The sequence below is a fragment of the Typopeltis vanoorti genome, chromosome 12, assembly GCF_054136105.1.
Source record: "Typopeltis vanoorti isolate ZY-2024b chromosome 12, IOZ_Tvanoo_1.0, whole genome shotgun sequence".
In the NCBI taxonomy this organism is placed as follows: Eukaryota; Metazoa; Arthropoda; class Arachnida; order Uropygi; family Thelyphonidae; genus Typopeltis; species Typopeltis vanoorti.
Window position 1 is genome coordinate 67,233,602 of NC_143560.1, and position 12,335 is coordinate 67,245,936.

Consider the following 12,335-nt stretch of genomic DNA (forward strand, 5'->3'; position numbering starts at 1 on the left):
TTCTTTTGTAAGTGTGCTCCCCTTGAGAGATGTTTTGACAGGGGGGGTTTGGTGACAGCAGCAATGAGATCCTCTTGAGAGATCTCATTCTCCTCCTCCTCTCCATCATTAGAGTGAATGTACTCTTTTATGAATCCTGGCCAGTCAGTTTCTAATTTGCTTATTATAAGTTTGAGCACTTCTAGAGACTGCTCCTTGTTAAGGAACTGGATATGATCTTTGATGTTGTCCATCTCAAAGTGGCTATTTCCTGCCAGCAGAGATGGGTTAAAAGCAGTATAATAATCCTGCAGGGCCGGGGGCCTGCCAGCAAAGTTTCCTGTAGACCTAAATGGACTACTAGCAATATATGATCCCGCAGGGCTTGAAGCCTGCCAGCAAATGTCCTGTAGACTGAGTTAGTCTACTAGCAATGTAGGCCTAGCGAATCGCGCTAGTAATTACAAATTACTTACCTGGATAAAGCACAATGGAAAATAAAGTAACTGTTTATGGTAGCGAGCAATTAACTACTATCACTAATGAATAAGCATAACTATAAATCGCTAAAAACATAGCAAACCGATTCATAAATCATCATCAAAAATACACGACACTAAACACTAATACACGAACCGCCATCTTTTCGCAGTCTAAGAGCACGATGCAGGCACATTAACTTCATAAATGCACCCACAAATTATTCTTTTTCACCTGAAAAACCCCTCAAAAGAATGCACCACCATTTCTGCTATAGCTACAGATAGTGGAAGGATTATAGAAGATCATGATGAAATCCTCTTATATGCCTCGCAGTACTATAGAAACTTATACCAAGCTAACCCAACATCCATCGATGCGACTGATATAATCCTCTCTGATGTGAAAAAAACTCTCACCACCGATGTAGTATAAAACAGAACTTTCCATCACGCTGTAAACATTAACAATTGCCTGCATTTCTTTTCCAAAAGATTATCGTATTTTACGCGTTATAAGAAGCGCGTTTTTGTGCCTAAAATTTATCTGAATATTAGAATGCGTCTTATAAACCGGTACAGTCGTACGATGCGTCATCGTTTCGGTGATGCGTGATCAGTTTGTATAGCTGCACAGTCATTAACGGTCACGCATTTAAACTAGTAATCGATTATTATTATACTTAAATTTTTATAACCCATAGATTCTACCAATGACAGACGTAGTCATACGATTGCATTTAAGCGTATTGTGATTGAGTACGCAAAAAAGAATGATAATAGGTCTTAAAGGGAGTACATCTTACCTGGACCTGCAGTCAAAATGTGGGTCCAGGAGCCATAAAAACAGAATAACTAATGGAGAAGGTGAGGGAACCAAAAGAAACTTTGTACCCTTGATATAATTCCTTTCTAAGGCCCTGACCAGAGTTATCTATCTATGAGATCTACATCTCATAAGGGATCTGATAGACATAGCTAATTCCAATGGTGATAAAATGGGTTTTGTAACACAAGATCAGGAAGACGCTTTCGACCGCATAGAACACACCTACCCATCCACCTGCTTGAAAGGCTTCGGTTTTGAACATGGCATCATTTAAGCAATTAAGATGTTATGTGCTAAAGCACACCCTTGCATGAAAATAAACAATAGGCTCACTATATCTCTATCACACAGTAGAGGTATTAAACAAGGCTTTTCGCTTTCTAGTCCTCTTGACACAATTGCTATAGAACCTTTTTTGCATTGAGTAAACATGTTCCTTAGAGCATGCCGTCCTAAACTTTCTTACCATGCCATAAACCTGACATCATATGCTCATGTTACAGTTATAGCCCACAAAGTGAAGAATTTCTATAATACATAAACAGCGTACACAAGCGTATATTTCTATAATACCAAGCAGCTTCAGGAGCCAAACTTTTTACATCATATCACAGGATTGTGGTGTGGTGTAAAAAACCGAAACGACTCCCTATGTCTGGTCACTGGTCGGCAGAGGAAAAGAAATATTTGGGAGTTTGCCTAGGAAAACACGTCCTCTTACGTGGATGAGAAAACAGATACACTCGTTAAACAAGTATTAGAAAGAAAAATGGGTACCAATATGTGCCTCTGCTTCCAGAAGAGAGAGAGAGCAGTGATTGTTAATCAAATAGCTACCAGTGCCTGTGGCATACATTAAAGCTTTTCATGCCACCAGTGCAATTTACCAAACGAATACAGTCAACCATCTATCGAATCATATGCCACCAAAAAAACTGGCTTTCCTATTCCAAGCTTGATATCCATTCACCACAGGATAATATTTCTCAGCCGCTTTTTTTTAATATCCAACAACAGGAAATTGCAGCACCACTGAATATATTTTCATTTCTGCCACTAGAGGTTTCTCTCTTTCTCCACCTTAAGAATAATAACACCGACGTGCCAATGAGTCCAACAAATATCTTTCAAAGATGAAAGAATTTACACATCCAGCACAAAGTAAAAATATCATCCCTTCCTGAATTTCTCATGGAATCCATCTTCCACAAAACGATGGGAAGGAAAACTCATCACTCAGAGAAAAATTTTCTTTTCTCCATGGAGCTAGCGCGGCATGAGGTTCTCAAGCTCCATGTCGATTTGCTACATACTGTGAAACTGCTTTTCAAGCAGCTATGCCTGATAGCATAACGGAAGTGGGGCTCAGGCCTCTCAAGACAGAAGATCCAGTGCTTATCTTTTTGATAAAAAATTGGCAATATGTAAGACTTACATCTTCAATCTAAACAAAATCTATAGCAAATTAATACAAGAGTCTGATCAAAGAACTTCACTGGATTAAACCGTAACATCTCGTCAAACACGATTTGACTGGGGTCCATCATATTGCACTAGAGCCACTAAATCCGACACCGATAATTAATGGAGAATGTGGCACAATGCCCTGCCCACTCATGGTATATTACAGAAATTCAACCCGGATGGCTCTCTCTTTTAATATCGAGAAGGAACATTCCGGCATATCTACTTAGAATTCCCCATTAACAACAAATTAATCCGTTCGTCTCATGAGGTGGCAGCCTTAAACTGTGGTTATCTTCATTCAGAAGAGGAACACCTCAATTTTGTACACGCACAGTCAGAAAAACCATTCGGTCTGCAACTATTTCTTCATCACTACGAAAGCAGTGATATACAGTTTCTATCTCCGACACACAAGACCAGACAGCACAACAATTTCACTGGGAAAGGCAGCTGACAATCTCCTCACAGCCTTTAAACTGGAAGTCAGAAGTATCCTACACGAGCTTCATCATCACAGGAAGAATAACACCTTAGATATTTTTCACCAAAACTGGAATAAACAGAATTGACTTCTTACTGAGTAGGACGTGTGAATTATGGTTATATAACTGTTACTCTTATGTAAATTTGTAATATTGTAAGTTGCAAATATCATCTTATGATAATTTTCATTTACATGTAATGTGTAAAGTTGTCGTATGACTATTATTAGAATGTAATAAATACCTTATTTCAAGAATCAATGAGCATGTAAACTTCCTGCTTGACTGCAGAAATCAATATTGGTTAATCTGTGTACATAAGATTGTTATTTTAAATTATATATATAGAAAATCGTTGCATCATTAAGCAGTAAGAAATATTTAAAAATGAACAATAGTATTCATCAAAGAAATTAAAAAATAAAATAAAAACAGCTAACCTTTTATTAGGGCTAAATGGCCTCGCCTACTCCCGTATATGGGGATAAAAAAAGGCGTTAGCTGATTTTTTTTTTTATTTCACATATAGGGAATAGGCGAGGCCGTTTTTGTCCTATCTAACTCTTGGAGACTGAGTGGGCGGTTCAATCCTTGATGGTAGCCAATCAGAGATAGCTGCCCCAAGGCTATCACTAATTTAAGCAGCCTGCAGTGAAAAGACGGCTCAACAAGTGTCGCCATCTCGTGATCCCTAACCGTAATACAAAATTTTTAATGTCTGAAATAATACGTGTTTTACGGTCTATTTTTTTGAGTTTACTGGACAAAAAAAAAACCGCTTGCCCGTTACAGAGATCGACCAACTCAGCAGCCGGTCGAAAAAAGGCTTAGAAAAAGTTCCTCTATTCGGCAACTAGACTTTAATTTAATTTATTCATCTGGCGGTTTAGCGACGAGGAATGCAAACACTACTTCTGCCGAGTATATTTTATTAAACCAATAACAAATCATTTCATCATAAATAGTCACATCATATATTTAGATATATTTTAGCCAAGATATTAGATTTTCATTTATTATTTGATCCCTTGGCTTCCATTGTTTCACATGACTCTACAATAAATCATCATGTTGTAAAGTGTTTCTGCTGTTTACAGGTTTCAAATCTATCCAACGGTATTCCTTTTATCATAAAATTTTGGTTGGCAAACATGCATTATGAACTTTAACGAAAAATAGAACGGGCTTATTGGAAGACGAAATACATTGTTTAAAACGGCGCTTAGTTTGATCTCTCCCCTTTTTTGTTCTTGATGCCAAGATGTTGGGAAAATGGTTCTAGATAGCTTTGCATATATTGCTCTTGATTTCGTTAGTAACGTCTCAATGCCGTATTTTCTTCTATGGACAAGTATCCTTCAGCTATTTCAGTGAACATTCTTGGCGGTCTTTTTTGACCGCCAAGAATGTTCACTGAAGGCACTTTTGTAGAAAAGTGCCTTCAGGAAGAATTATCAGGAAGGCACTTTTGTAGAAAAGCAATTGCGTATCCGTGGTATGATTTATTATGTGCGTTTACTGCAGTTATGGTCCTGATTATCGATGTTTTTGGGTGTATATTAGACCTCCAGACTCTATATCGTGGAAGAGCGTTGTAAGGCACATTGGTTCATATTGTGAACCCCACATGTATGTCGCAAAGAGTCTATTAATTTAACTGCCAATTGTCTGTTGTTCGACTGAACTACACCGAGTATTCATTTTGTGTCTTAAAAACAATATAACTATTAATACTTATAAACAGGACCGTCTCTATCGACGGTGCAACACGTGCATTTGCACTGGTGACAAGTTTTTTTTTTTGGGAGGGGGCGACAAAATTGGCCTAAACTATACGAAAAATAAATCATAAAAAAGTCATTTATGACTTTTCTGTTGAAACCAGACTTCAGGATGTCATTAGTTAAATTTTTACATAATAGAACTTCATTGTACTGTATACATTATATTTTTAAAAAATCAAAATCATGTAAAATAATGTAATATTATGCTGCGTTTAATATCGCACTGTCAGTGTTAATATCAGACGACGTGACAATAGCAGAACACCTTCTATCTTGCATTTTTTTCTGATTCCATTGTTGGCCGTGAGTTGACTTTGACCTGAGGTTTAATCTCATTTAACCAATTCATTCATTCATTTCGTATGGTGGTTCAACGGCCGTGTGTCCCTTTTTACGGGGAGGTACGCACCACTTCAATCCCCCCCTATTTTTATCCTGGCTTGGGACTGGCATAGCTGAAAATTCAGACCTATGGCTAGAGGGACTGTCTTAAGCATTCCTGACTGTATAAGTATTTGTTCATGGCGCCGGTTTGCCTGTCTGCAGGATGAAAACCCACAGATAAACTGGGGAAAAAAACCCTGCTGTCCACGCCCAAGACTATTTAACCAATGAGGCCAAACGATCATTAAGAGTAAACCAGTTGAAGAAATAGAATCAAAATACATAAATACATTTGTGCAATGATTGTTAATAATACTCTTTTTTGATACAGGTATTAGGATTTGGCTTTTAAAATAATTTTAACATTCCAATATGTCTGATAAAAGAAAAAATTATCAGGCGCAGAATATCGCAAACGAAAATCGGAAAAAGAATGCGATATTCAGAAACAATGTGGGGGCTTTGCATAAATATCTAAAAATCTTTTTCTTTTCTTTTTTTTTTTTTTTTTTTTTTTGCTGGCCTGGTTGACAGAGTGGTTAGCCACTCTGTCAACCAGGCCAGCAAAATATCCAGGATATCCACTCTCCAGCCAAAAGGCTGCAGGTTCGAATTCCGCCATGGGCATGGATGATTGTGATTGTCTATGGAAATACTAGTGGTGGTGAGCGGCGTTGGTGTATTTGCAGTTCGTTGTAGTCGGTGGATTGAGTGGTGGAGATGGAGAGTTGTAGAGTAGATGCCCTCCCTCGATGAGTCTTTGGACTCCCTGGAGGTGTCACGTAATAATCATATAATAATGCAGATGCACATTTTCAGAACAAAATTCCACCGTTAAAGGGTTAATTGTCTCTCTCTTTCTGTAAAAATATAGTTTATGATCATTTTTCATTAGCTAATGCTATTTAGAATTTATGATCAGACATGTTGAAGCCTAGCTTAACATCATGGCATTTAAGACTTCATTAAGAGTTTTTAGGGGGGAAGGGGAGCCAAATATGCTCTTGCAAGAGGCGACCAAATTCCTAGGGCCGATCCTGCTTATAATTCAAAGGAACTGCAAGGAATTTATTTAGAATTGGGATCATCAGGCAGCTAATGGTTGAAGTTATTGGTCCTTAATAAAAGTCAATGTTTATTTTTGTGACTGTGGTTATTATTATTTAACGTAAAACGAAAGCTGGTTATTTATTTATTTATTATTATCATTTGTGATAGTCTTTTTATAAAACACGCAACTGTGTTATATATGCTGGTGCTTTGCGGAAAAGCTGCATATAGAAAATTACATGTGAAGTTTACCGTTCGGGAAAGGTGCTACTGATTAATTTTATTACTGTGGATGTCTAAACTATAGTTATATTACGTACAAGAGGAAAACATGTAATTAAATTTTCAGACGAAGTTTTGTTTGATGTACAGTTACGTAATCCGTGATTCAGACAGCACTTTATTTTTTTTTATTTTAGTGTGAGTGGATGGGTGTTAACCAACTCGCGGTGTGTGTGTGCTGATGGTTCTGAGCAGCATGTTCTTTCGAGATAAGACTGGTGATGGTCGTATATGTTTTACGTTATCTCAGTGCGCCATCTGAAAAGAATGAGACATCTGAGTTATTTGAATTTAGAATTACCATATTTTAAAAAGTTAATGAAATGGATAACATTTATTCATTAGTAGTTGAATGGAGCATTTTGTTCGCCTCATAATTACCCTGAATTTCCAGCTAGTCAAGATGGCGAGTGTTCAACGAGATCACTGGTCATATGTTGTGTTGCAATGCTTAATTTTAAGTTTACTGTTATGTAGAAATGGAACATTTGCCGACAGAAACAAGTATTGTAAGTATCAGAATATATTCCTTGCTTACGAGTCGAATTTTCTGTCTTCCTCAAACTTTTTTAATATATGGATGAAATACAACTGTTGATTTTGCAATCGATAATTATGAACTAAGTTGTGGCTCTGCTACTTCGTTAGTTTTGTTATTAAAGCTTTGCACAAGAGAGAGAAGTCTGTAGTGTTTCGTATTGAATACCTTGCTGTGAACAATCATTTATTTCGATACGTTAGGGGAAAAAAAAAACTACTCTGGTCGCATTAAATAGAAGTAATACAGATGAAAAGTGCAGCCGTTTAATTTGGAAAGGATACCTTGTGTTTTCGAATAGCATCTTAGGTATGTTATTTATATAGTTTTTTGTTCTTGCGCTTGTAGTTACGTGGTGACGGATTGGCAACGTCTTGTCTTGTTTTCGAACCTTCATGATGCAGTTTGGTTTTCAAGATGATCAATCACCCGCGTTACTTATACTGATTGCGTTCCATTTTCATTTAGTGGGCAGAGAGCTCTTGATGCATTTTTTAATCCATTGCTTAACATAAACAGTCAGGGACAAATCTTTACTTTGCTTGTATCAGTATACATTGGAATTAGGATGAGATGTGGAATGCGAAGGAAAAAAAAAAAACTACTCTGGTCGCATTAAGAAGTAATACAGATGAAAAGTGGCCGTTTAATTTGGAAAGGAAGACTGTTGCTAAGCACAGTCAATATAATGCAGGAATGAGAAGATTCAGTTATATCCTTCAAAATGGGCAAGCCAGTTTGTGAAAGCACACTGTTAATAAATATAATACACTGGATTAAAGTTAATTTCTTTGATCATCCAAACCAGCATTCTTGATGGCTGGAAGGTAACATTTGCACAATTCATCAGTGAACTAAAATTTGTTAGTCCTTCAACCGAGGGAAAAAAAAAAAAGAAAAAAAAAAGTTAAGTACTGAACTTTGCCTTAAAAATCACTTCATCATCTTCACAATCTGACAGTATTTTCATTAACTAATCATCTGAAAAATGCAAAATCAAATGAATAACTGGGAGTTGTTCAGATACAAATGTTCACTTTAACTAAATTAAATTATACTTGCCAAGAAATTATTATTATTATGAGAGAACTTCAGGACTCATCGAGGGAGGCAACATACTACACATCAGCTGTCATACTTGTTTTTGAATTCATTCACACTGTTTGATCTCACACAACATCCAATGGGAATCCATTCCAATCATGCACCACCCATGAGAGAAAAATGTAGATTTCACCCTTTCTTTCTACACTCCATAAAATGAAAAATTCCATCTACTGAAATTCCGTATATAACCCTTTCAGAACTTTGTAAGGCTCAATCATATCACCCCTCTTTCTCCTGTTTGTTAGTGTCTGCAGCATACAAATTCTCAATCTGTCTTTATAATCAGTATTCCACAATTCTGATATCATTTTTGCTCTCCTTTGCATTCTCCACTGTATCAGAATCATCACATAAACCAGGACACCAGACCTGCATTCAGTAATCCAAGTGAGGTCTTATCAAGGCATTGTAAAGAGACAGAATGATTATTATCTTTACATGTCTAAGTTCATTTTGGCATTAGAATTATCCTCAGTTGTGTTTGCAATCTTTGCTACATGGCCCTTGAAGTTCAGCATCCTATCTTATATTCTCCAAGCCTGATGAGATTCTTCTATCATAATCCCACCAATATAATAAACATTAGATATATAATCACATCAAAGTTGATGACTTTACATTTATTGACATTGAACTGACATCCATTTTCCCATGTCCACAGTTCCAGCCTATTTAAATCATTCTTCAAGTATTGCATATCAGCCACATTCCTGATTACCCTACTTATCTTTGCATTATCTACAAATAGCTGAATGTTGCCTGTCAAATCCTTCCTAATATCATTAATGTACAGATTGAATAACAGTGGATCAAGGACTAATCCTTTTACAAGGACTGATCTTTGTATGCTACTGGTTTAATTTTATTTTGCAGAATCTCATCTCCCATATTCTACATTTTGATATCTGTCATTCAGCCATCCTCTTATCCATGCTAATATTTTATAATGCAATTTATGCAACAGTCTTCCTTGTTGTATTCTTTCAAAAGCCTTAACAAATTCCAAAATCCATTCCCCTTATCTAGCTCATTGGTAACATTATTATAGAATGTGAGTAAGTTGCTAAAACATAACTTTCTGTTTAAACTGCTGCTGTTCATTGCAAAGTAGAGATTCTTGGTCAACCCATTTCTGAATGTGAGCCCTAACCAAGTTTTCCAAAATTTTCGCCATCACTCCTGAGATAGTCAAATGAATAACAAGTTCATCTGAAAACTATATTAACATTTGTGCTATTATCTTATCAGTGCCAATTGCAGAATTCTTATTGAGTTTGTGCAGTGGTTCTAATATTTCCTTTTCATACACCTTTTCACTCCTACCTTTTCACTGGATGAGTTTCTTCATCCAGTGAAACGGTAGGAGTGAGCTCAATGTTGCATACACCAGGTTGATAGTTTTTAGCAAGGACATTCATTAGTTGAACAATCTCTTCTGCATCTGTCACCCTCACACCATGTGTATTCAGTTGAATTATTGTTTCATATTCATTCTTTCTTTTATTTGCAGGATATCAATAGAATTCTTTGGTGTTGTCTTTAGCAGAGCTACTCTCTTTCATACTGAGACTTAGCTTTCTGTACAACAGTTGACTCTTTTTGACTACTGTTTATAATTTTCATAGTGGACATCATCCTTATGCACACGGTATTCCTTACACATCAGCCCTTTTTTTATGAATCTCTTGCTTAATAAGATTACATATCCATTACATCCTATTTATTATTTGAACTCTAGAGACACTTTCTGATATTGTGTAAGACAGATGTTATTATAGATAAAAATGAATAAAAAAATACACAGATTAATAACATCTGTGTTTATTTTTTATACTCCAAAATTCTAAAAAAATAAATAATATATTTACATAAGCGACATCCATATTTATTTATTATTATTATTATAATTATATCTAAAGAGTTATCTTCTATTCTGGCTGTTAAATGGCAATTGCTCATTTATAGCCAAATAAATTGACTTTGAACTAAGTTTAATTTGAATAAGGTGGCCATTCTTTTCCAGATAGTAATCTGTTGGCTGTGTGTATGGTTAAAGGCTATTCTGAATTAAAGATGCCAAGAAATTATATTCTTGGTTTCATCCTTTATCCAATTGGGAACAAGGTTGGTGTGTGAACTCTCTTCATTACTGTGCTACTTGTATATAGAGGCTGATGATTTTGCATCAGTTATCTTAGTATCCCATGATGCAGCACTCATATTATTATTACCTGACATCTCCAGGGATCCTAAAGACTCATCGATGGAGGGCACCTACTCTACAACTCTCTGTTTCCACCGCTCAATCCACCAACTACAATGAATCACAATTACTATCATCATCTACACAAACACCATCTACCACCCACCACTAGTATTTTCACAAACAGTCACAAACATCCATGCCCACGGTGGGATTTGAACCCACAGCCTTTTGGCTGGAGAATGGATACGCTAGCCACTCGGCCAACCAGGCTTGTATCTATTTGCATTATGGGAAGGGTTACTACCCACAGTAGTTTCAACCTTTATTGACGTCTAATCAGTGGGGGTTAGACCCAGAAGTGATACCCAAAATTGAAGTAATGCAGAAGTCATATTATTATTATTATTATTATGGACAACTCCAAGGAGTCCATAGACTCATCGAGGGAGGCCCTAACATCATGTCAAGAACAACTATTCGACATTCACACAGTATGTATCATACTTCGCCTTGAATTCATTTACAGTCATGGCACCCACAACAGACTCTGGGAGCTTATTCCACTCATTCACCACTCTCCAAGTAAAAAACCTAGCTCTAACACCCTTGCTAACCACACTCTTGCCCAGTTTCCATGGATGGCCCCTAGTCCTCCCAATACCAGTCCTGTTCTGAAAAATATCCTCTGAATTAATCTTATAGAAACCCTTCAGTAATTTGAATGTATATTAATCATATCACCCCTTTTCCACCTATCAACCAATTTCTGCAACCCACAAATCTTCAACCTGTTCTCATAAGGTTCATTCCATAGACCTGCTGTCATCTTGGTCAATCGTCTCTGGATCCTCTCCACCTCCTCCCCATTTATAAGAAACCCTGTGCCCATATCTGGGCACAGTGGTCTAGATGGGGTCTTATCAAGGCTTGATACAGAGGAACAATAACCTGTTTGTCTCTGCTTGTTAAAGTATTTTTCAGCAACCAAGTGATTTGATGAGCTGATTTAGCCACTTTTGCAATGTGCCCCCTAAACTTCAACTCCCTATCCATCAACACTTCCAAATCCCTGGCCTTGTCAATCTCTTGGATTACAGTTCTGCCAATGTGATATATTGCTGCTAATCTTTTCACCCCAAAATGAATAACCTTACATTTTGCCACATTAAATTGACATCAATTCTTCTTACCCCAGCCCTTCAAACTATCCAAATTATCCTGCAAAATTTTGACATCCTGTGCACTCACTATTACTCTACCCAACTTTGCATCATCAGCATACAAATGAACAGTTCCTCTCAGATCCTTTCCTATATCATTAATGAACATATGAACAGTAATGGTCCAAGAACAGAACCCTGTGGCACATCACTGGTCACAGGCTGTCTTTTGGACTCTACTCCTGAATAAACCACTCTCTGATATCTCTCCATCAACCACCCTCCTATCCATCACACCAACCCTATATCCATCCCCATATGCTGCAGTTTACTGATTAGGGTTCCATGTGGTATCCTGTCAAAGGCCTTGGCAAGGTCCAGTAGTATCACTGTAAACCCATCCCCTATCCGGTTCAGCTGTCACTGTGTTATAAAACGTGAGCAAGTTACTGAGGCATGATCTACCCTTCACAAAACCATGCTGTCCCCCATACCGTATCTATCCCATTTACAACAACAGTCTTGGAACCTCCTTTATGCAGTGGAACTATTTTCCCCTCTTTCCACCCCCTTGAGACTAACCCAGAC

At 37.1% G+C, this 12,335-nt stretch overlaps 1 protein-coding gene across 2 annotated transcripts in view; it reads left to right on the forward strand.

Annotated features, from left to right (window-relative positions):
• The first annotated feature begins 6,787 nt into the window (after positions 1-6,787).
• LOC150100862 (uncharacterized) overlaps positions 6,788-12,335 on the forward strand; it is a 116,291-nt gene continuing 110,743 nt past the window's right edge. The window contains exon 1 of one of the 2 annotated variants that reach the window (XM_090401171.1): positions 6,788-7,245. In XM_090401171.1, coding sequence (XP_090257297.1) covers positions 7,089-7,245 — 157 coding nt within the window. In that variant the 5' untranslated portion in view covers positions 6,788-7,088. The remainder of the gene's footprint in view (positions 7,246-12,335) is intronic. The other variant, XM_090401172.1, reaches the window with a different exon arrangement.